This window comes from Panthera tigris, chromosome B3 (assembly GCF_018350195.1).
Source record: "Panthera tigris isolate Pti1 chromosome B3, P.tigris_Pti1_mat1.1, whole genome shotgun sequence".
In the NCBI taxonomy this organism is placed as follows: domain Eukaryota; kingdom Metazoa; phylum Chordata; class Mammalia; order Carnivora; family Felidae; genus Panthera; species Panthera tigris.
The window spans coordinates 70690322-70716962 of NC_056665.1; the positions used below are offsets into that span (position 1 = coordinate 70690322).

A 26641-nucleotide genomic window follows, 5' to 3' on the forward strand; every position below is an offset into this window, starting at 1 on the left:
GATGCTCCATCATCATCTTAAATAATTTAAATTCCCACTCTCTCTCTGTTTTCCAAAGCCTCCCTTCCTGGGGCTTCTATCCTTCTGCTTTCATCCATTTCTACTGCCCCCTAATGCCTGCTTCACAGCTCTCATCTTAAAAGTGCTTTTGGCCACCCCTGCATTGATTTCTTGAGCCTATCTCCTCTTAGTTGTTTTTCCTGGGACACATCCTCCCATACTTTCAAAGAAAGTGTACTTATAGAGTAAATTTTATAAATCTTTGCATGACTGAAAATGTTTTATTCTACTTTCACACCTGATTGATGGTTTTGTTCTATATAGAATTCTTGCCTGAGAATCAGTTTCAGTCACTTTTCCACTGTATTGAAGGGACCAGTGTTGTTATTGAATACTCTAGTGCCTTTTGGATTTTGCATACTTTTTTTGTGGCCTGTATTTTTCCTCTCTCAATAATTTTATAATCTTATCAATCTCTAGGGTAATACAATTTCATAATAATGTGCTTTAGTTACTGTTTTCTCATCACTAGGGTAGGCACTCAGTACATCTTTTGTATCTGGAGACTTAAACCCTCCTGCTCTGAGTTTTCTTTTCATTGTTTCTTTTAAATTCTTCCCCTCTGTCTTCTCTGTTCTCCTGGGACAAATATGAGTTAAGTGTTTTACCTCTTGACTTGAATTTTCATATTCAGTTGTTTGGAGGTGACTGGATGGCTCAGTTGGTTAAGCATCCAGGTCAGGTCATGATCTCACAGTTTGTGAGATCGTGTCCCAAGTTGGGCTCTCTGCTGACAGTGCAGAACCTGCTTGGGATTCTCTCTCTCTCCCTGCCTCTGCCCCCTCCTGCTCATATTCTCTCTCTCTCTCTCTCTCTCTCTCTCTCTCTCTCTCTCTCTCAAAACAAATAAATAAACATTAAAACAAAAAGATATCAATGGTTTTTACAATGAATTTGTGTTATCTCTAATTCCAAAATTCCCTTTTGCCTTCCTAACAGCTCACGTTTTACTTCAACTACCTTATGTATATTAAAGACTTAGGCACCAAAACTTTGACCAAAGGCAGAGATCAACAGAGCAGAGCTTACTGACTGCTGGGCTTCTGATCAAGGTTCTAGCAGAGAGGCAGCCATTCCATTTGTGATCTCCAAAGGAAAAATGTGAAAGACTTTTCTCTAACATAGTTTAATTTCTTAATGCAAAGATGTCAGTATTCTGTTTGTGAAGTGTATGCCTGTGTGAGCATCTGAGAGTGAGGGGTGAAAAGAAAAGGTGGTAGACTGAACCATTCCTTTCTCTTAATTGCCCTATAACTAGCCCTGAACCCCACTATCATCCTTGCCTGGTGCCCTGGCATCTCAAACATGTCAGGGATTCTGGGAGATAAATCTATTTCTCCTCAATATTCCTCTCAGTTGCTACTTTCAAGTTAGCCTTCTCTCCTCTGCCATATCAGTTACCCCGCCTTTGTCTTGTCTTTTCCAAACATATGTTGAAATCTTTTGTCTGCATCTAACTTCTGTCCTATTTGTGAGTCTAAACTTTTTTCTCGTTTGTTGTTATTGCTATTTTATTTAGATCTTCGGAGGAAAAAGGAAAACTCATGTAGCCCACAATTTTAAATATAAGTTCAGTATATTTGTTATTTTTTAAAAGGATAGAATGATCCTGTTTTCACAGAGGAAAGGTAATATGAAAAATAACTATAGGGAAATGCAACAAAAGGTTAGTGGTGGTATTTTAATATTTTAACGGGGTCACCATAAATAATGTCGTCTCTGTTACTAAGGGAAAAAAGGAACAGTGGATACTGGGATAACAACAGGTAGACTCTGTCACAAATAGGTATTGTGCATCCAGCTCTGTGCCATACATAGGGAGTAGAAAAAAGGTAAGATATGTTATTTATATCATTAATAAATTACAGAAATGAGGTAAAATCCAGTAAGGGAACAAAAACTGGGAAAAATGTCTGATACCATTTTATAAACCATATGGAGGTGTGCTTAAGGCACACAGAAAACAGATGTTGGATGAAAATAATCAGGGCAGAATTCTTGAAAGATATAGAGATATAGAAACAAGATCTAAGAAGTTCCTCAGAATAAAATTGCTTTTCTGAAGTACTGAGACCATCCAGCTATCCTCTGACCTTACTAAGAACACAACAGAAAAGAATCTATTCTGTCCCTTTCAAAAATTGAAAATAAATTTAACCAAAAATGTATAATATATCTCCTTGACTTAGTCATTGCAATAGTTCAAATGTCAATTCATTTTAGTTGCTTTAATTAGTCTGTTCTATGTATTGCAAAAATAAAAGTAGGATAACTTTTAGTACAAATAATATACTACTAGGATTATAGAGAGTATTCAAATTTTCCAACAGGATCTTTAAAAAATTGCTCAACACAAAATATGTAAAATGTACCCCTTTTCCCCCTCTAAAGAAACAATCCTTTGGGTAGTTTATGAATGTACACTAACCTCTTAATTGTATGCAGCGTATATTTCTATGTATGCATTTTCACTGCATTCTATGTATGTACTATCGTTATCTCTTTATGAATCCATTTCCCCTACTAGATTATATGATATTTGTGGGGAAAGACTAGGAAAGGAAAAAAGAAGGAAAAAAAAAAAAAAGAAGGAAGGAAAGAAAGGAGGAGGGAGGAAGAGAGGGAAGGGAGGGAGATTGGGAGACAAGGAGGCAGTTTCTGGGAAGTTAGACTTCTGTTTTTAAGAGAAATGGTCAGATTCCTCAGAGATCTTTCTCTTGTAACATCATTCTACATTGTTGAATTATAGTTTAAGAAAGCTTAATTTGAATTGAAGGGACATAAAGCAGTTAAAGAGATACTGTTTCAGAGTGTTTACTCTCCTACTCTAAAAGTAAGAGAGGATAAACCTTGACAGTATAGAAACCTAGACGGTATAGAAAGGCTTAAGTTTAGCCCACCTAAACATAGAAAAAAGAGTCTCAAATTATTCCTGGTTAAATGAAAAGTACAAGATAATTGAATTTTAGGGACTATTCCTTAAAAATCATTAATAAGTTACAGATAATTGAAGGTATTAGCTTATTCTCTGATTTTGCAATTCTGACAAGCTATCCCTTCTCCTTTTCCTTCAAGGAGACCTTGCGACTCCATATCCGTTTCATGGCATTCTTTACATCCTCATTCCTCAGAGTATAGATGAGTGGGTTTAGCATTGGGGTAATGGTAGTATAAAACACAGACACAGCCTTATCCAGTGGGAAAGTAGTGGAGGGACGAAGATAAATAAATATACAAGGGACAAAGAAGAAAGTTACTACAGTGAAATGAGACCCACAGGTAGAGAGAGCCTTGCGCCGGCTCTCTGAAGACCGCTTACGAAGACTAAACAGAATGACCGTGTAGGAGGCCAGAAGAATGAGGAAACACCCCAGAGAGATGAGGCCACTGTTGGCAACCACCAACATATTTACGAGGGTTGTATCAGCACAGGCAAGCTTTAGGACTGGGTGGACATCACAAAAGTAGTGGTCAATGACCTGATCATTGCAGAAAGGCAGCTGAAAGGTCAGAAGGGTCTGAACAAAGGAATGACCCAGGGCTCCTAACCAGGACAATGATGCCAGAACAATACAAACATTGGCACTCATGATGGTAGTATAACGGAGAGGTTGGCAGATGGCAGCATAACGGTCGAAAGCCATAACAGTCAAAACAAAAATCTCCGCACACCCAAAAAAGTGGAAGGTAAACATCTGAGTTACACAGCCCCAGTAGGAAATGGTCTTTTTCTCAGAAATAAAGTCTGCAATCATCTTGGGTGCTGTGGCTGAGGAATAGGCAATGTCCACAAAGGACAGGTTACTGAGGAAGAAGTACATGGGCGTTTGGAGCTGGGGATCAGAAAAGACCGTAAGCAAAATGAGCAGATTTCCCACCATGATCACGATGTAGAAGAGGAGAAATAAGGCAAAGAACATCAGTTGCATTCCAGGATCTTGGGAAAGTCCTAGGAATATAAATTCAGTGATATTATTAGCCACTTCCATGGGGACCCAGATGGTACTGGCTTGGTGGCTCTGGTTCTCTGCAAAAATAAATAAATATAAACCACTGTAAGCATGGTACAGCCTAAAGGAGAAGTCTTATTAAAATATTTAAGTGATGCTAAATATAGGAGAGGAAACTTCATATTTCTTGAGCATAGTCAATTTTCTTACCACATTATTGACTCACATTTGATTTCTGTTACACTCAGACCTATAGTTCTTTTCTCTCAAATAATAATCTAGAGAATATGACGATTTTTTTATTGGATTTAATGTTGTTCCCTAATCCTCCCTCTCTCTGTCTCTCTCTCTTGTATTGCCAGAAATTCTCTTTCAGATGGAAAATTTTAAATCAATTATTAAATTTTTGAGGCTTAAGGCAAGTATAAGAAGTCAGAATCCGAGATTTGATACCAAATTTCTTAGATGGATCTTTTTTAACATAATGTACAGAGATCAACTTTAGAAGAATAACATTCTACTCAATCAAATGATAAAGACTGTTTTTAGTTTCTAAATTAGGTTGGGAGTTTCAATACAATTAAAGATTAAGTCATTTTTAGTGATGAACAACAGCAGAAACAGAGGTCTCCTGCTTACCAAAAACCCATGCTTATAAATAACATCCTGGGAGTTTGAGTCCTAAGACTTAGTATGCATGTGAAAATTTCATTTTGCTTGTCAGTAAGGAATACCTGAAGAGTGGTCAACCTATACAGAGAAATGCTTTTCTCTATGTTGCTCTAAAGAGTTGAAAAGCTAAAACATACTGAGGCCCCTATCATTCTCAATCCCTTTGCCTTGAAATAGCCTTCTGTCCTTGTAATCAGAGGTAAAAATCAGTAGTTAAATTTCCATACAGAAAAGCTATAAATGGTAGTTAAAGAATAAGTCTAACACCATTTTACAAACTATACACAGGGATGCTCAGGGAATACAGATAAAAATATTGAGTAAAAATTATCAAGGAAAAATTCTTGAAAGAGATAAATCATAAGACAGGATCTAAAGAAGTTCCTCAGAATAAAAAATGGCTTTTCTGAAGCATTGCAAATTACTAGCTATCTTTCATCTTTGCTAGGAACACCTTTTTTCTGCCTGGATAGCGAAAGCTGAGTGATTTAAGTTTGAACACCCCCACCAAATGGATTACTTTAAGTAAATCTATTTTCTCAATCTCAGTCTTCTCATTTATAAAAGATGGGTAACAAAAATTATTTTACTTCACAGAACTGTTACAGAAATAAAATGAGATCATTTGTGTAACTTTTTTTGTATTTATGAGGTGATTTACTTTGTCATTTGAGTCTGTGAAGTGTGGGATCTTTTTAGTAAGTAGAAGTTTTCATTTGATCTATTCATTATATAAAAATTATATAGAAAATATTAAAATTTATCCATAATTTTATTCCTGAGATAATAAACAATAATATCTGTCCATCTCCATGGTAGACATATTATTAATAGTGGTGATACTGGTAGTAAATATTTACTAAGCACTTTACTATGTGCAGGATTATATGCTAAACTATTAGCATATGTTACCCCATCTATCCTCACAGCAACATTTTAATTTCTATCTCCATTTTAAGGAGCACAAAATTTTGAAGAGATTAGGTAAATTATCTAGTAAAACACAGTCAGTGAAGAGGCTGATATTTGAATTGAGACATTCTGATTCCAAAACCCACACAACACTCATCCTCCTAAATAAATAATAGGTAGAACAATAAGTGAAAAGATGATAATGATAGATAGATAGATAGATAGATGAAAGAAAGAACTAGAAATAGAAAAAGAAAGAAAGAAGATAAACTTCTCATGAAAAGGAATTCCTTTTTTTAAAAAATCAACTGTGCTCTTATGGTGTAAAGTCCTTTGATTAGAGGATACACTCCAAGTCCTCAACATCTTTGAATATTCTGACACTACAACAGCAAAGCCAAATTGTTCTCAGTCATAACCAAATGGCAGAATCATAAGGGTTGAAAATCATTTAGGTAATAATAGAAAATTTCTATTGTACTTACTATTGTCTAAGTGGTAATAATTCATTTAATCCTCATAACATTCTTACAGTGTAGGCTATCCTCATTATCCCCACTTCAGAGATGAGGAAACTGAAGCACAGAGAAAGTGTATAACTTGCCCAAGGTCACAGAGCTAGGTAATTGACAGAGTTGGTATTGGAACCTAGGCAAAAGGACTTTAAAGTTTATTTTATTTTTTTATTAATTTTATTTTTTTTAATTTACATCCAAGTTAGCATATAGTGCAACAATGATTTCAGGAGTAGATTCCTTAGTGCCCCTTACCCATTTACCCCATCCCCCCTCCCACAACCCCTCCAGTAACCCTCTGTTTGTTCTCCATATTTAAGAGTCTCTTATGTTTTTGTCCCCCTCCCTGTTTTTATATTATTTTTGTTTCTCTTTCCTTATGCTCATCTGTTTTGTCTCTCAAAGTTCTCATATGATGCATACTCCTGGAGCTGTGGGACTGTGGGCATAAAGTCAGCATGCCTTCTTTCTCATTTAAAAGTCTTAAAATTTCTGTAATAGCCAAAAGACTCCTTTTCTGCTAATTGTGAAGGGTTTTTTTGTTTTTTTGTTTTATTTTAAGTTTATTTATTTATTTTGAGAGAGAGAGAGTGGGGGAGGGGCAGAAAGAGAGGGAGGCAGAGAATCCCAAAGCAGGGCTTGAACTCACGAACCATGAGAGAACCATGAGATCATGACCTGAGCTGAAGTCAAGACTCAGACTCTCAATGACTGAGCCAGCCAGGTACCCCTAATTGTGAAATTTTGTAAAGCTGTATCCAGTACTTTAAGGCAAACACTACATTTACAACTGGCAAGATCATCACAACATTCAGAGTTTGTGCCCAACTTTGCTTAAACTTACACTGAGGATGTCATAAGCGATGTGGTACTGATAATCTTGATGTTATTTCATTGACATGTGTTGCCAGAGGAGGCCCGCATGTAAACCAGCAATCCCAGTTCTAGAGGAGAGTCGGAGACACGTCTCCAGAGAAGGTCTTCACTGAGTGGAATGTTGGAAGGTGAATTAGAGTTAACCTGATGATGAAGAAGACTGCAGAGTGAGGGCAGAGAAGACAGGGCAGGGCAGGAAGGACATTCCAGGCCTAATAGACTGGAATATATGAAGACAGTGTAAATCATCACAGCATCCCCACTGGGGAATGCCAACAGGTTTGACATGATTCAACACAGAATACATGAAAGCAAGTGTCAGGAAGTGAGGCTAAAAAGGAGGAGGAGCTCAGATCATAGTCTTGTATGTTAAGTTGAGGAGCTGGAATTTATTGTGAATGATTTGGCGGATCATGAAGAAAGATCACTCTAGCAGCAGGAGGGCAGCAGGAATAGGTGCTGAAGAGTAGCTGTTACAAAGAAGCCTGAAACCCAACTTTCCTAGGTTCAAATTCAAGCTCCCCTATTTGTTCACATTAGGACTTTAGGAAAGTTACTTAACTTCCCTTTCCTCAGTTTTCTCAAGGGTTAAATGTAGATAAAAATACCACACAGCACTGGGGCGCCTGGCTGGCTCAGTTGGTTAAGCTTCTGACTTCTGCTCAGGTTATGATCTCACAGTTTGTGAATTAGAGCCCCGCAACAGGCTCTGTGCTGACAGCTTGAGGCCGGGAGCCTGCTTCAGATTCTGTGTCTCCCTCTCTCTCTGCCCCTCCCCCACTCACGCTCTGTCTCTCTTTCCTTCAAAAATAAATAAACATTAAAAAAATTTTTTAAAGGAAATAGCACACAGCACATAATTGCTGTAAGGATTAGGTGTGCATCTTATGTAAAGCACTTATGTACATGGCACACTATAAGTGAACACATAATCATCATCCCCATCTTTGTGACCAGAGAATATGCTGACTGGAAGGAAGGAGAAAAGCCTGGATAGGAGTCATTGTAAGATGCTAAATTCCTTACTACATTCATCTCCTAATTCCCATTTATATGTATTTCCATGCTTTCCATTTTTACAAAACTTACCTACTGATGACACCCACTTTCTCAAATATATTCTTTGACTTAGAGTAGTAGCAGAAAATAGTGCATATTTTTTAATCACTTTAAGAGTTCAAGCAAGGATACCAAAGATGTTTGGGCAGCTACCGTATTCTTCTTGAGTAGTGACAATCTCAACTTTATCCGGGATCACCTCAGAAGCTGATTAAGGTAATTCAAGTCTAAGACCAAGATCCTTCTACTATCTTTACTGGGAGAAAGAGAACAGGATTTAAAGATAGAACAACAGAGCCTGATTCAACAGCTCTGCCTCTTACAGGCTATGTGATCTTAACACCATTTTCCTTACTTCTATTAACTTCAGAGTCCTCTCCTGTGAAAGAATAATGCCACACATGGTAAGGATCAAATTAATTAATGGACACTAAAACAATAAGTTACCTGTAAAACTAAGTCATAATCATTTCAGTGAAAAAAATTCAGAAGCATCAGTATCCAATGTCTGAACACTGTGGACCAGGGCTTGTATGGGACTCATCAGCATTTCCACCGGTCTGTACAGGTTCTTAGGTCAAATTTTGTCTCTCAGATAATGCCAAAGAATATACACTAGTTATAATGGTACCTCTGCTGTTAAAGAAATAAGATCGCTCATTTATTTAACTCCATAAGCCCACTTGAATTATTTCAAATAAAATAAATAGCAAGACTGCAGTGCCCTGAAATTCTCTGAGAAAGAGATTTAGTCTTAGTTTCTTCTGTGAACAATTTGCAAAGAACAGGGATTAAATATTCTGTTTCTCCTTCCTAACACCGAGTTCCATCCCACGGCAAGCTCTTTGCGCAATAGTGTCCTTGACATCAATATCCCTCATAGAGACATGTACACAGAAAACATGTACGTTTTCATGCCTCTGGTCATTTGACATCATTTTATTACCTGTAGATACTTTGAACTTTTACCTATAGAAAAATTTAAAGTCCTAATTTATCCTGTCCCTCTAATTGTCTACAATTGAGAAAGAAACTTACTAATTATGTGTGGAACTGAGAGATAAGGAATAATAATCTGAATAAGGCTTCAAAACGACTTGCAAATGTGTTAATGTAACACAATGTAGGTTATTTAAGGTACCATCCATATCATCTTCTATATTTCAGGCAACACCAATATTTATTTATCCTTTCACTTAATAAATATTTATTGAGCACATTCTCTGTGTCTGGTGTTATGCCGTGAATATAAAAAAGGTAAGTAAAACCCAATACCTGACATAGTCATTCATTTTAGAGTAATATGTTTAAAAGGCCTTCTCAAATCCTCTTACATTGAACCATAACTTATGTAAAATCTTATACTTACATAGATAAAAAAAAAATATTAGTAATTACTTGACTTCATTCCACTCATCTAACCATGAGTGAAACTAGTGAAGTGTAAGAGGAAATTGAATTATGTAGGCTGCACTGCTAGTGATAAAGCTAGAACTAAATTCCAACTGAAATAATATTGATACACACATTAAACTACAGCAAACTATTTCCTAAATCACTTAAAAGAATTATTAGAACAGATGTTGTAAGTGGATGAAGAATTTAATGATTTCTCTTTATCCCTGAATATGATTTGAATCAATGAAAATTGCCCTTGCCTCTCACCCTGGTTGTTAACTTATCATTACAGATGGGAAACTTACTCTGGCTGTCTTCTTGAGTGTGGTCCCACGACATGGATTTGGACAACCTGAGATCTTCTTAGATCAATAAACCTTTCTGAGATGGAAATGTGATCTATATCTAGATATTCACGCTAAAAGATTGAAATGTGTACAGTGATGTTTCTCTTATGTGTGTGTTGCATTTCACAAGACGATTATGCCTACAGCCTGAGAAGAGGTCCTGTTTGTTCATTTGTTCTCTCCTTCTTTCTCTCAGGATTTTATGAGCTTATAGCCCTGCCATGGCTTCTGATCTTGATCTGTAAGACTTTATTTCTGTATTCCTGGCTGCCAGGAGAAAGAAACTGTCAGCAATCTTTATGCATCATCAGAGTCCTGAGGGAATGGCTGGCCAGGTGATTAGGTAGCATCTAGAGACTATTATTAGGCAGGAAAGTGCCAAGTATAATTCCCATTAAGTGACCCCTTGTAAAACCATATTGAAGGCTACTTGGTAAATTGCTAGTTAAAAATAAGCAGGCCATTTTTGCAGCTTTGCACAATTTACTCATAGCTAAAGTTGGGGCAAAGGAAACTTGGTGATGCTCAGTATCACTATATTGGACCACTAACCCAAGTATATTAGTTTATAAAACTATTAAAGTGTTTTCATTTAAAAATTCATTTTAAAAACTACTGAAGCTCAAGTACAGAAGCAAAATGTTTAATTTAGTGACACAGTAAAGATACTGCCTCAGTCCTATTATTACATGCATGAGTTTCTAAGAACTTAGGTTAAGGGGGCTTGACAAAAATTGAGGATTACACCTCTGCCCTCTAGTATAAAATGTGTTATTGAATTGCAGCATGAACTTCCAGGTCATGCCTAAAGTTCTGTGTGTTTGAATGGCACAACCACAACAAGAGAAAATACAGTAATTCAAATAGCATTCACCTCAGTTAGGGTGCTTTTCTAAGGCAGAAAGGATGATCACATTGCAGCCTAGAAAGGCCTTTTGTTGTTGTCAGCAGCAGTTTATTGTCCCATGACTCTAGGTTATAAATAAAGGGGCTGTTCAGACAAGGAATGGCTAACTGTGAGCATACTGTGTTCACTGGATTCCCCACTCAAATTCTTTTTGAGATGAAAAATTGTCATGTGTTTCTCTTTCTTATCTTTCTTTTCTTTCCTTTCTTCCTCCCTCCCTTTCTTCCTGCCTAAGTTCCTTCTTTTATTTCATTTCCTTCGTTCCTTTCTTTAAAAACACATTTAGCCAGACAAAGAAAGACAAGTGTTGCATGATTTCATTTATATGTGGAGTCTAAAAAAGCCAAACTTGTAGAAACAGAGAGTAGAATGGTGGTTACCAAGGGTGGGGGTAGGAGAATTGGGGAGATGTTGTGAAGGGGAACAAGCTTACAACTAGAAGATCAATAAGTTCTAGAGATCTAATGCACAACATACCAACTGTAGTCAATAATTACTTCAAAACTGCTAAGAGATTAGATCTGAAATGTTCTTCCCACAGAAAAGAAATAATAATAACATGATGTGATAGAAGAGTTGGCCAAAGTTATAGTAGTAACCATGTTGCAATATATAAACATCAAACTAACATATTTTACATGTTAAAATTACAAAATGTTATAGGTCAATTGTATCTCAATCTGGAAAAAAAAAACCTTATCAAGAATTTATTGGTGCTGGGCACCATGCCAGACACTCCAGATACAACAAACACTGAATAATGGAGCAGCCCAATGAGTGAGGGAACAAAAGTACAATAACTATGGTGTGTGTTATGCTGATGAAAGATAAGCACACCAAGCTATGAGAATTCATATGAGGACCAATAAATAAAACTCTACAAAGACAGGCTCAGAGATGACTTGCAAGAAAATAAGACTCAATCTGAGTACTGAAGGCAAGAAGTAGGTCACTAATTCCAGCAGAGGCAGCAACATCTTCAGAGGCATGAAGATATGAGGAGAACAGCAAGTAGTTTACAGGCTCAAGCAACGCGACAGGACTGAAACCATAAAGGAGGACTGGGACCATGACTTGGTCTCAGAACAAGCGTAGTCAGTAGACCTGAGCCCAAGGTTTAGAGTGGTACTGTAGCCCAGTGAATAATGTGGGGACTCCTAGGCATTACCCTAGATTTTCTTATCCCCATGTATACTCTATTTCCCTACAGATTCCATGATAATATTTGTACCAGAGTCTAGGACAAGATACAACTTGCAGATAAGAAACTATATATCTGAAGAAAAAAAGAGGACAAGATTGATAGGGACAGGAAAGACTTATTCACTTAAGAGAGGAAGCAGACTGTACTGTGAGTATTTACATTATAGATTTCACCATTTTCTCTAAGTAAAAGAATCTCACCAGGTGCTTTGTTTATGGGATAATTACAAAAAGCGTCTTGAAAACATAATAAGCATAAAGATAATAATAACTAAAAATACAATAAATAAAAAATGGATAACTTAGATAAGCCTATTCATTAAGGAAAAACTACTGAAATATAATCTAATAAAACAAATATAAATAAAATATGGAGTTTAGCTAATAGTATGTATCAGCTTTGGCTCATTAGTTCTGACAAATATGCCATATCATGTAAGATGTTAACAATAGGAGAAATGGTGCAAGCTGTACAGAAACTCTGTACTATCTTTGTAGCTTTTCTATACATTTAATTAACCAGAACATTTCAAAAACACTTAAAATGTGATTTTTTAACATAATTTTGAGAGTGCATATATTGCCCAATATGACATTTCGTGTCAAGGTTGGTTTCAATGTCAATGGGGGAGTTACCAGGGATTTTACTATCATATGGCATGGATCTGGAGTCAAAAACTCTTAATTCATCTTTCTGTCCTGTGATTCTTCAGGATCAAACAATTGTACAGTCTTCTTTCAGCCTCTATTTCCCTTTTAACATAAAATATAATAGTAATGGTAACATAAGCAGTCAATACTTACTGAGTTCTGTCTTATGCAGAAATGCTTGTTAGGGCTTTACAAGTATTATTTTGTGTAGCTTTCCTGAGAACCTTATGCTCTGTACGCCATTATTGTCCTCACTGTATACTCAAAGGAGCATTGAGAGATTAAGTTCCTTGTGCCCTAGTAAGTGGTGAGCTGGGCATGATGAAGCTGTCTCACACCAGGGTCCACACTTCTGACTTACTCTCTCCTCTGTGCTCTATTCTCCCCAATTATCTGGACTTACATACTGTCTTAGAATGCTCTTCACATTCCTCTGGTGTTTATTGAGAGACTTCATAATTAGATATTTGGGCAGTCTGTTGATGTTTGGTGGAACACCCAAACGGCAAGATGTCTACCGCATTTCTAGGCACACAAGAGGCACTCTGGAAACAGTTATTAAAATAATAAATGGATAGTAGATTAATAATGAATTAATGAATTAATAATGAGTGAATGAATATTAAAAGATCAAAAAAATCACCAAGAGTTGTTTATCAGAGGAATATCTCCCAGGAAATGTTTTTTATAAATGAAAAGTAAATGTGTGGCACTGGGGTGGCTCAGCCAGTTGTGTCTGACCAGCTCAGGTCATGATCTCACAGTATCTGAGTTCAAACCCTGCATCTGGCTCTCTGCTGTCAGTGCAGAGCTCTTCAGATCCTCTGTTCCCCTCTCTCTCAGCTCCACCGCCACTCATTCTCTCTCTCTCTTTTTTTCTCTGTCTCCATCTCCCTCCCTCAAAAATAAACATTGAAAGAAAGAAAGAAAGAAAGAAAGAAAGAAAGAAAGAAAGAAAGAGAAAGAAAGAGAAAAAGAGAGAGAGGGAGGAAGAAAGAGAAAGAAAGAAAAAGAAAGAAAGAAAGAAAGAAAGAGAGAGAGAAAGAAAGAAAGAAAGAAAGAAAGAAAGAAAGAAAGAAAGAAAGAAAAGAGAGAGAGAGAGAGAGGGAAAGAAAGAAAGAAAGAAAGAAAGAAAGAAAGAAAGAAAGAAAGAAAGAAAGAAAGAAAGAAAGAAAGAAGTATATATTGTGGTGGCATGCTGACTTCTCTCCAATAATACTTTGTAGTTTCTAGGGCCCTTAAAGGGAGAAATTTGACAAAGGGAAGTGGGATTTTGTCTTCTTTTTTTTTGTTTTTATTTTTTTATTTGTTTTTAATGCTTATTTTTGAAAGAGAGAGAGAGACAGAGAGCACAAGTGGGGAAGGGACAGAGAGAGAGGGAGACAGAATCCAAGGCTCTAGGCTCTGAGGTGTCCACATAGATCCTGATGCAGGTCTCGAACTCACGAACTGTGACATCATGACCTGAGCCAAAGGCAGAGGCTTAAATGATTAAGCCACCCAGGCACCCTGGAAGGAGGATTTTCTTACCACATTGGCCCATTCACAATGTGTACTTTGGAGCTAGTTTATAAATGTGCAATCTTACTTTACATGTGTTCTGGAAATATTAAGTCAATAATCCTCTTATGATATGATAAACCAGGCTTGTCTTTGTCTCCTTTCAGTTATTTCAGTACCCCCTCAAAGGACCACATGATCTGGAAACAGGGGGCAGACCTACCCCAAATATCCATGGGACCCAGAGCAAGAATACAAATGCAGCCCAAATAACATATGGCTAACAGCTTTAAATCAATTTTAATAAACTTAAATTTTCATACTCCGAGAACAATATTCTCATACTCTCATATTTGCTACAAAATCCTCCGACTCCTTGAATTTGTACACCAGAATGGCAGTGTGGAAAGAGCAAGATTTGGCCCTTAGTCCCCAGCCTACCTCTTCTTCTGGCTCTAAAGCCCAACACAAGAGGCCTCTCATGTATGAATATGGACTCTGCAGCCCAGATTTCCAGGCTCTGTCCCCTACTTTACACACAGTGCCCTCAACCTGAAGGTTCCCATGCCAGTGATATGGTCTGTCCTCAGGGGGATAGACCCAAAGAAGAGGCTCAGGCAGACCCTGGAAGTAGGCTCAAGGCATTTAAGAAGAGAACTCTGGAGATGATAGCAATTGTGTACAGTCTGAAAAATAGAAATATTATCAACTTATTAATAAAGAGAATTTTAATATAGATAATGGATTAAGCAACTATTGGAGGATTAATAATGCAAAAGGAAACACACACAAGTCTTGCTTTTCTGAATATAATGCTACCAATCCCAGATATGAACAGGACATTTGAAATGATTTCCCAAGACTCTAAATTTTGCTAGGAAAGAGGAACATTAGAAAAAGGGAGGTTGCGTCCAGCTGATATGAAAAGAAAGCCTGGAACTTCATGTCCCTGCAATGTGTCTGGCTAACCCACAACACCACTTAAACCTTCTTGTCAACTCACACATTACTCTGTAGCTAACAATGTTCTCCTGTCTGCTCTTCTAGATGTTCACTACAGGCAAAGGACCTCTGTAGAAATGTTGTGGAGTGAAAGAGAAGAGTATGATCCGTACCAGGGATACTAACCCACTCAAACTATCAAGAAATCATCCAAGCTCTTACATGACCACAGGCATTGCAATTTACCTAGTAAATCTTAATATTAGGTGGAATTTCGAATATTCTTTCCTTAGTTATGTTTTTTAGCTAAGTGATTTAAAAAAAAACCCTCTCCACTGCAACTGATCAGGAAATAAGTGGGCACATACAAAAATATTGCTAAAAACCCATAATTAAAGCATTATTTAGTAAATAGAACTAATACCCTTCCATAGACATAAAAAGTTGCAAAGATCCTTATGCCAGAAACAGATAACCTTAAACATAAATGTTTTGTGCATGTTTTTAGTGATCTCCTACCTCTGAAGTTCCTCTCTAGGTAAAACAGAAAATATACAATCAGTCCATCTAATTAGGGTAAAGACTTTCTGGAAAGAAAAATATTAGCTTAATCTTAATTATCTAAAATTCCTAATTTCTTACTTGATCATATTTTTTCTGAGTGATCTTATGAAAGTCATTTAATAAATCTGTTTGTTTGTAAAATTGAAGTTGAATAATATTACCTACTCCGCAAAGTACTTTTGAGACTTAGAGGTAATAACTATGAGTACTTTAAACCACAGTTCATTTCTTCACCCCTCCCCTTACAGGTCAGAGCTCTTAAACATTATGATCAGTTGAAGAGCTAGCTTATCAACTTGCCCCAGTGTGATTCCACCCAAAGAGAAACTCAAGAGGAATGGCATGCCTCTTCTAGAGAAGCCTCCACAGCAGGACATTAGGAGTTTCCATCACCTGGCACTTCCTTCCCTTCACACGTAAGCTTCACTAAGAGCATTGCTCACTATGTGAGTTGAATTCAAGTGCATTTCTAAAATTTGGCACAATATAAAACATAGTTCCTGGGTGAACATTAATATGCGGGGTGGTTAGTGCTGTTTCAGGTTTTGTTAGAGACAGGATGAGAGGGATTCACACTGCTTCAGAAGAGACTCTGATGATATATCAGAAGGAACTTCCTGACACTAGAAGTTGTTACAGCCAGAGGACCAGGACAAAAAAAAAAGGTGATGGGATACCTTCTTTCATTTGAAGAGAAGTTAAAAGTAAAATGAGGGGCCCCTGGTTGGCTCAGTGGGTTAAGTGTCCAACTTGATTTCAGCTCAGGTCATGATCTCACAGTTCCTGAGTTTGAGCCTTGCATCAGGTTCTGTGCTGACAGTGCAGAGCTTGCTTGAGATTCTCTCTCTCTCCCCCTCTCTATCTGCCCCTCCCTTGCTCACACTCACTTTCTCTCTCTCAAAATAAATAAATACATAAACTTTAAAAAAGGATTGTTTAAAAAATAAAATAAAAAATCAAAGTGAAATGACTTAAAGACTAGTTATAGACAAAAGGATAGAAGAGTTGGACTTTCAAGGTGTCCTCTTGAGCCTAGTACTCAATACCTGGGCCATTACACATTCCTGACTTCCCTATTTAATATTTAACATCTGACAAAGTCACTATGCCTCAATAGCAATCAACAGCAATTATAATGTTTATGCTGGATTTTATACCAAAGTCATCAAATTGGTTTCATGCATGTACTCATATACAGGATGAGTCAAGAATGTCCCAAGAAAGTTATGTTTTATAAATCACATCTTCCTGTTCATCCTTTAATATGGCAGAAGGATGCCACATGCTTTTTTCTCAGCTTCTTCATGACTGTCTTCATTTCAGCATTTCTGAGTGTGTAGATGAGAGGATTCAACATAGGTGTGATCACTGTGTAAAAGACAGAGAATACCTTATCCACGGAGAAGCTGCAGAAAGGCCTCAGGTAGATGAATACACATGGCACAAAGATCAGGCTGACCACTGTGAGGTGGGAGGCACAGGTAGAGAGTGCCTTGCTGTGGCCCTGACGGAAGCGAGTTCTCACAGTGATGAGGATGATGGCATAAGAGAATAGCAAGACCAAAAAGCAGACGAGAGATAACAGACCACTGTTTGAGACCATCAGCACCTCTACTACATATGTGTCCGTGCACGCTAGCTTGATGACCTGTGGGACATCACAGTAGAAGTTGTCCAGTTCAATGGGACCACAGAAGGGCAGCTGTATGACCAGTGTGACCTGTGTGATAGAATGGATGAAACCTCCACACCAACAGGCAAAAACCAACTGAAAGCATAGCTGACGATTCATGACTGTCAAGTAGTGCAAAGGATTACATATGGCAACATACCTATCATAGGCCATGACTGTCAGCAGAAACATCTCACTGGCTCCCAGAAAGTGCAGGAAGTAGATCTGGGCCAAGCATCCTGAAAAAGAGATGATCTTGTCTTGCTGTAGGAAATCTCCTAACATCTTGGGCACAGTAACACAGCTCAGGCATAGGTCAATGAAGGACAGATGGCCCAAAAAATAGTACATAGGAGATTGGAGCAGGTGAGCATCAGCTCGCACTGTTACAATTATCAAGAGGTTTCCCAAAACAACAGTCACGTAAAAAAACAAAAATATTAAGAAGAGAAATAGCTGTAGCTCCCAAGAGGATGATAGGCCCAGAAGAACAAATTCTGTCACTTTAGAATCATTTCTTTTTTTCATCAAGTCAAGAATACCAAGTGACCTAGAGAAAGAAGAATTGGAAGAAGAAAGATTTAACTTAGACAAAAATTTATATATATACACACACACATATATATATGTGTGTATATATATATATATGTGTGTGTATATATGTGTATATATATATACATATATATACACACACATATATATATATGATTTGGGGTCTGGTGTTTATGGAATCATATTCCAAGATGAAAAACCTTTTTAAAAAAATTTTTTTAACGTTTATTCATTCTTGAGAGACACAGCATGAGTGTGGGAGACACAAAGTGAGAGAAGGAGACACAGAATCCAAAGTAGGTTCCAGGCTCTGAGCTCAGCACAGAGCCCAATGCGGGGCTCAAACTCATGCACAGTGAGATCATGACCCAAGCCACAGTTGGACGCTTAACCAACTGAGCCACCCAGGCGCCCCCAACATGAAAAATCTTAAGCAATTTCTGTGAGGTAGGAAATATATATTCCTGTAAAAATAGAACAAGAAATATATTCCTGTATAAATAGAACATTGCATTCGTTCCAACCCTTCATTCCTATAATGCTTTTAAGTTACATTTACAACAAACTAGGGAGGGAGAAAATTACCTGGACATGAGGTGATGAGAACGTGAAAATCATTCCATTTTTGTAAGAGACAAAACTATAGCCTTTAATGGCAAGAGTTCTGGAATGAAGTCTAGATCCAATGCCCAACTCAACCACTCACCAATTCAGTGACCTCAGGCAAGGTATCAAACCCAAGTTTCATTCTTTGTTTATTCAATCTAATATAGGCATAATAATATCCTCCAAGGTTGTTTTGAGAATCAAATATAATCTATGAACAAAATGCACTTAAATAAAAAATTACTTAACTCCCTAAAGTGGGGCAGTATTTCTTATTAATCTCTATACTTACACCACAATGCTTACTGTGTAATAATTTATCAAATTGAAGGAATAATGCTTTGTACTATAAATTACTATACTGTACAAAGTTAGTAACTATTATAAATGCACATGTTAAGAAACAAATTATTTAGGAAGGATTGAAAAGAAGCTCATGTTCTTTGTTTTTATTTATTATCATAGGTGATGGAGGTTGGAAAATTTGTAGAAACTGGGTAACAGGAAATTAAATCTTTGCCTTTAAAGTTTAAGGAATCATCTAACTTAAGATGAGTAGGATAGTGGCTAGAACACACTAATCACCAAAAGCAGAGACCAAGGGCAATGATCCTTATCATTGAGACAGGTACAAAAGAGGCTCATTATGACCCATTTCATAGGAAAGGATAATGAGGGAAGTCAGAATTATGCTGCTTTTGGACTTTTCAACAACCATAGGTACACTTAAAAGAAATAAAGTTTACACTAAGATATTGTTTTATCCATTTTCTCCTTCTCTACATTTACATTCACTTGCAATATTGGGTGAGAATATCTCAGATTACAAATAAAAAAATCAGGGAACATTGGTACATTCTTTCCATTGAAGTGGTTAAGAATTAGCAGATGTTTCTCCATCTAGGTTAGATTTTCAATCTAGAACTAGCTCTTGGTAAAATATTAAGTGAGACAAAATTTGTATTTTTTCTGTCTTCAGTCTCAGTTATGCATTCCAGGTTGTACTTGGTTCTCTCAAATAAGTCAGGTAAAGTTATCTGATACTGATAATTATTCAGATAATCCAAAAATAAGAATTCTTAATACCAAGAAATTTTGCTTTACACATTGTTTCAAGATAAGCAAGTGAGAGAGAGATTGGGGCCAAAGGAACTTTTGGATGTCTTGATCATACCACATATGTGACCATCCTCTTCACCTGCCTATATCAGGTGCCCAGGTGCATCTAATTCTACAATCTGATAAATAATGGAGGGAACAATCTCACTCTGTAGATTCATTTTGGAAAACAAAACAAAGCAAAAAAGACAGGAAACCATTTTCTGTCATATGTACAGCCCTACTTGAACTCTAATAGAATGGAAGTTTCCCAATCCTCTTTGGATATACCAAAGATTGTGAATTTCCATATGGAAATGGCAATCTGGTGTTCTTTCCAATTATCTAAAATATTTAATTAGACGAGGTCAAGTTTTCATTGAAATTCTGCATCTAATTTCAAACCTCATCTTTGGAAAACTAGAAAGAGACTGAGAAAGAACAACCAAAATTATTTTTTAAAAATTCAAAAGAGGTTTCTGAAAACAAGGAAGAAAAAAACAAGTGGAAAAGCAGAATCCAAAGTATTCTTATAATTTATGGCTGAGTAATAATGTGATTATTTCCTAATGTGAAAACAATATGCAAAGGGTAGTCACTTGTATTACACACTTATTATTTCCATAGGACAGATATAAAGATAAGCTTGTACTAAAACAGACAAAATTAAACCAATCAGAAGGGTAGATTAAGAGTATGTAAAAAATATTAAAATCTAATTACTCCAAAACATTGTTAAGTCTTAGTCTGTGATCTAACTTTTTAAAGTAATATTTAATATTCAGGGACTTCAGTACAATGAATATTTTCAGATCATCCCTAGGACATTAGCATAATAGGACTTCACTAATAGTGATGTTGAAATCATTACATTTCATGAAACAAATACAGACAACTCTATATTTGAGTTTTAATTGAGGTATGGGCTAGATTCTGGTTATTTTTAAATTTCTTACGAACTGAAGAAATTTTCTGCCTTCAGATAATATGAAAACACAATGCCAACCAATATAGAAAGTTCATTTGCTGTATTAACTGCCATGTTTGGAAGAAATATTTCCAGTTTCTGTATTTCTGAAGTCTCTGCTCACAGTAAGAAATCCAGCCTGTGAGTATTCTGTGAAGGACAAAACCAGCACTATCTCTAAGCATGAGGGACTGTCCATCACCTAAAAATACCTTCCACCACAACATTTTCCTAGGCTGACCCCCTGCTGGGATCTGGGAAGCAACATTCACCCTATCAAGTGTTTCATGCTTCACATTCAAAGAATAAACTAAGAATTCGTGAAAGTCAATAAATATGTTTTTAAGTTGGCAAAAAGAGACAAAGGAATTGAGGAGAATGCTTAATGAGAAGTGAAAGCCTTTATGGAAGTACCCAAAGCAGCACGGAGGAAAGAGAACAAAACCAAACTCTTTAAATAATCAAGGGCTATTTGTGGACAGTTAAGCAACTACTCTAGTTTTTCTACGCAAGGAAAAAGAGAGGTCTACACAGAAAATAAAAAAAGGAATAAAATTTTCCTTGTGGGAGTGGTTGTGGTTTTTTCAAACAATGTATTTTGCTATTTTGTCTATTTTTGCCTGTGTTGAGCTAAAAGTATTCTCAGAAGAAGAAATTTGACCACAACAATGACAGAAAGAGATTTACCAGTTGAGGCTTAAATGCTATGTGAACTTCTTTTGGGGGCATCTGATGTATTTTCTAATTTCTCCTGTAACACCAGGAAATGTACACCATTCATTGAAGATGATACCTATGATGGTATCTCCAACTGAGAAGGAAGGTATAATCTTTCTGCTCTAATCTTTCTGCTCTAATCTTTGTTTGAAATATTGCATCTTAAATTTCATTTGGGAGAAATTAAGAATTTAGCAAAAAGCAACTGAAATAAATAAATGGAAAATAGGATCTAAGAGGAACTACTGTAGAATTAGGTAATCCTAAGACAATACTGCCATGGGTCCAGTGCTTTTGTTATATTAAGCTGATCCTATTTTATCCACACCTTGTTTTTACCTTCCAAGACATCACCAGTCCTAGAATTCCCTGATGCTATGAGAATTTCATTGCTCTGTGAATGCATCTAAGGGTATAAACCTAGAACAAACTCAAATGATTTCTTAAATTTAAAATCAACGAATGTCAGAGAGGTATAAATATGGTTTCAGAGATAGAAAGAGGAGCAAATGGGGTGAGTGGAGCTTTAAAAAAACACATTTTAGAAACTTACATGATTACATGTCAGGAGCTATGTGGGTTTGAGGAAGGAATGTGTTACCCTGCTATTCCTCCCACCAATCTCTTCATACTTTCAGACCAGCAAAATTATAAATTCTCAGATGATCATCATAGTTGCCCGAGTCTGTGCCCTAACTGCTTTCTTATAAGTCACGCTCTAGTTGAGGCCTGGCTGTACAATTGGAAAGACCTCTTGTCCCCAGGGCTCTGGATGTGTCTGAGGCTTTTATGGTTCTTATGCCATTGCTCAGCCTAATGAGCCTTAGGATTCTCTAGGCTGCTGTTGTCTGAATCTCAGTTCTTGCTAAAAAGCTGAGCTTAGACCCCACAGACTCCAAAACAGTCAGACCTTATTGCATAACACAGCCCACCCCTTTTACTTACTTTGGATTGATTAATTTGGCACTGGTTATGCTACCAATTTCCATGTGTCAATCTATACCTGAGTAAAATGATTCTCACTGCTTTCTATATGAAACATGGTCCTGAAGTAAGCAAGGCTGAATGATAAATACTAAGTTAGCACTGCAAGCTATAGAAGCAGAAACACTTCCCTCAAGGTGTTACAGAACCTTCATTACAATACCCGAGTCTCTTGATGATACTTCAAGCAACTTATCTAATTGGTGCCTATGTATGGATCTTATACAGAAAACACAGCTGCTGTGATTAGTAATTGAATATTTTTTATAAATTGTTGCTGTCAAATATAATTTTTTAAATGTTATAAACAAAATTCTCAAAAAGGTGCTTAAAACATGTCAAAAATTATATTTAACTCTTAATGAAGAAGAGCAGGATAATGAAGCCAGTTCAAAAGATAATATAAAAATGTGGCTTCAACTCTGGAAAACATTGTGGAGGTCCTTTAAAAAATTAAAAATAGACCTACCCTATGACCCAGGAGTAGCACTGCTAGGAATTTACCCAAGGGATACAGGAGTACTGATGCATAGGGCCACTTGTACCCCAATGTTTATAGCAGCACTCTCAACAATAGCCAAATTATGGAAAGAGCCTAAATGTCCATCAACTGATGAATGGATAAAGAAATTGTGGTTTATATACACAATGGAGTACTACATGGCAATGAGAAAGAATGAAATATGGCCCTTTGTAGCAACGTGGATGGAACTGGAGAATGTGATGCTAAGTGAAATAAGCCATACAGAGAAAGACAGATACCATATGTGTTCACTCTTATGTGGATCCTGAGAAACTTAACAGAAACCCATGGGGGAGGGGAAGGAAAAAAAAAAGAGGTTAGAGTGGGAGAGAGCCAAAGCATAAAAAACTGAGAAGAAACTGAGGGTTGATGGGGGGTGGGAGGGAGGGGAGGGTGGGTGATAGGTATTGAGGAGGGCACCTTTTGGGATGAGCACTGGGTGTTGTATGGAAACCAATTTGACAATAAATTTCAAAAAAAATGAAAAATAAAAAATAAAAATGTGGCTTCATATAGAGTATTTAAAAAAAAACATTGAAATAAAATTTCTAAGTTATATGTAAACTGGTTAATGTCCTAAAGGGCAACACAATCTTAACCTTTGGGACTACCTTTTCTACCACACTAAAAAGAAAATTAACACAATTTAGCAGTTTTCTATTACATCTCTCTTCTTAGCATCCAGAACTATGAGAAATAAATTTGTTTATATGTCACCTAATCTATGGTATTTTTGTTATAGCAGCCCAAAAGAACTAAGACAGTAACTAACTTCTATTTCCTCACTAGCACAAACAGAAGAGTTGATATTTGAGAATATCTTTCACACACAAGCATCTCAGCAAATCACCATATTGCATACATTTCATAAATGCCTATAATCCCATGCATCTCTTTTTATATTTCTTAAATAGGAAGCAAATTAAAATTGGGCCTCACAATCAATATTTTTGTGTTCTATCTTATTAAGAGTTGTCTAGGTATCCAAAGATTTTTCATCAATTATCAAGTTAGTGTTAGTCCAAGGCCTTAAAGTTAATAAAGGATATTGGAAATTATATATAAGATGACATTACAGAGCAACACAATTACTATTTATAAACTATTAGAAAACATTCAATTTGGTTGAACACATAATTTTACATTTTTAATAATGCTAGATATGTGAAAGTAATGCTAGCTCATCTGATCAGTAAAGCCAGTAGATGAAGTTTATTAAATTCATATTAACCAATTTTCCTATGTGAAAACAAAGTGGTCTTACAAAAAATAAAATGTAAATTTGTGTTATATTCTAATCTATTATAAAATGATGAAGAAAAACTTATAGTTCCTTCTAAACCAAACTAACCAGCCCTTTTGATTTGTCCAAGGAATTATTCTGAATACCTGAACTTGGATTCTTACATATAAACGCTTCTGAGCTACCAGTTTCTGTTAGAAGCTGTTCATTTTTTCTTAAAAGGCTAGCGCATTTAAATTGTTAGAAATTCAATTTATTTCTTTCCCTTATTTAAAATTTGTGAAAGAACTTATTCTCCATAACCAACTAGAATTAGAGCGCCATTAAATTGAAGAAGCTCTACAATATAATATATAGATTTCTTCTAGGAACAAGAACATATTTAGCACTCATACAAGAAGGATAAAATATTTCATCATTTACATACACAAAGAGAACTTTCAGCTGCAGTTAACAAATCCAACCATAGGTTAAAAAAAATATGAACACAGATAACATGTAAAAATTCCTATAGAAAAAAAAAGAACATGTATTTTCATTCAACAATTATTTATAATGCTGCAAATATATGCCAGGCACTACGCTAATGACTGAGTTCATAATTGTTTTGAACAGAAGAGACACTGTCCCTCACAGAGTAAACATTCTAATATGAAAGACAGACAAGGTATAAAATAATTGCAGATTTTGATAACTGCTATGAATGAAAAAAACAGGGTAATGTAATAGAGAGCAAGTGAGAGGCACCAACGTTAGAGAGCATGGTGACTAAAATACAGTGAACAAGGGGGAATATGAGATGAGTTTCAATAGGTAGCCAGAGTCCTATAGGTCATGGTGAGGAGTTTGGACTTTATTCTAAAAAGAGTGGAAAGAATTTGAAGTAATTTTTAAAAAGTAACTGAAATTATTTCATAAATTTTTTTATAGTATCACTCTAGAAGGATCAGATAGAGGAAAATGGGAAAGCAGGTAACTGGCTGCCTTCCAGAAAAGAACTAATAATAGTTACACTAGGATACTGGCAAAGGAAATAGGCATAAATGGATAGATTTGATATTTTTATTTTTTTTTAATTTTTTTAACATTTATTTATTTTTGAGACAGAGAGAGACAGCGCATGAACGGGGGAGGGTCAGAGAGAGGGAGACACAGAGTCTGAAACAGGCTCCAGGCTCTGAGCTGTCAGCACAGAGCCCGATGCGGGGCTCGAACTCACGGACCGCGAGATCCTTACCTGAGCTGAAGTCGGCCGCTCAACCGACTGAGCCACCCAGGCGCCCCTAGATTTGATATTTTTAAGAGGTCAGACATTTTTAAGCATGGATTAATGTAAAAGCAGTAGAAACAAAGAGAAATGGACAAATTAAGATTTTTTTAGAAGTAGAAATGACAAGAGTTGCCTTAATTACTAATAATTGAAACCTAAATTGTTTAGACCTACTACCAACAGAAAAAAAATGATAAAATGCATCAAAAAACTAACAAGATAGAAGGGAACAACAACACTGGATTCTTTGGGTGATTCAGAACCCAGAGAAATAAACAAAACAGTGGAGCACGAAACCTTCATTTTCCCTGACAGGATTGTGTCAGGGCAAATGAGGGATTCATTTCAGAAGCTTTGCAAAAAGAAGTTAAGGCCCAGGGTCTTCCCTACATGGGGAGCCTTATAATAAATACTCTTCATCTTAAGCACACAAAGGGGGACACAAAGAGTTATATCTTTAGGATAAGTGGAAAACAGAACTACTGGGTATTTACCCAAGGAAAACAAAGACATTAATTCAAAAAGACATGTGCTATATTTATTTCAGCATTATTTACAGTAGCCCAGGTATGGAAGCAATCTAAGTGTCCATGAGTAGATAAATGGATAAGGAAGATGTGGCAGATAGAGATAGATAGATGATAGATAGATAGATAGATAGATAGATGATATAGGTATACACACACACACACACACACACACACACACACAATGGAATATTTCTCAGTCACAAAAAAAGGACTTGTTGTTGCCATTTGCAACAACATGGATGGACCTAGAGAACATTATGCTAATAAAGTAAGTTGGACTGAGAAAGACAAATATCACGTTTTCATTTATATGTGGAACCTAAAGTAAAAAACAAATGAATAAACAAAAAATCATATCTATAAATACAGAGAACAAACTGATGATTGAAAGAGGGGAGGAGGATGGGAAAATGGGCAAAATGGGTAAAGGAGATTAGGAGTTGCAGGCTTCCAATTATGGAGTGAATAAGTCACAGATCTAGAAGGCAGGAACTAGAGTCTATTTTTCTTGACATTCCTTTACAGCTATTATTTTTGTCTTTAGTTTCCATTGTTAATAATTTGTAGAGTGTGAATTTTTAATTTTCAGTGTTAGAATGTATTGGACTTACTCTTTGAAGTTTTAGTTTTTTATGCTTGACCAAATCTAAAAAATTTTTCAGATATGATCTCTTTAAATATTGTTTCTGACTTTTCCTTTCTTCAGGATTACTAATTAAACTGTTAGACTTCCATATTTAACCTCTCTTCCATTTTTCTCTCTTTTTTTTTGTCTATCCAAAATGCATTAATGTAGAAAGTTTTCTGATGTAGTCTCCAGTTAATTTATTTTCTTATTTGCTGTCCCATCCACTATTAAACCTGTCCATAAATTTTTAATTTTCATTATATTTTCATTTTTATTTCTGGATAGTTATCTTTTC

General features: G+C 36.2%; 4 protein-coding genes across 10 annotated transcripts in view; all 4 read right to left on the reverse strand.

Annotated features, from left to right (window-relative positions):
- The window catches only part of LOC102953916 (olfactory receptor 4K2-like), a 163152-nt gene that overhangs the window by 83894 nt on the left and 52617 nt on the right, over positions 1–26641 (reverse strand). The gene's annotated exons all lie outside the window — the stretch shown is intronic.
- Positions 1–26641, reverse strand: part of LOC102953627 (olfactory receptor 4N2) — a 140719-nt gene that overhangs the window by 34694 nt on the left and 79384 nt on the right. The gene's annotated exons all lie outside the window — the stretch shown is intronic.
- On the reverse strand, positions 3111–4074 carry LOC102953338 (olfactory receptor 4S2-like). Its single transcript, XM_007091416.3, has one exon. The coding sequence runs from the start codon at positions 4047–4049 to the stop codon at positions 3111–3113; it is 939 nt and encodes a 312-aa protein (XP_007091478.2). The 5' UTR covers positions 4050–4074.
- Positions 16809–17756, reverse strand: LOC102953044 (olfactory receptor 4Q3). Its single transcript, XM_007091415.1, has one exon. It carries the CDS (start codon positions 17754–17756, stop codon positions 16809–16811), a length of 948 nt encoding a protein of 315 aa, XP_007091477.1.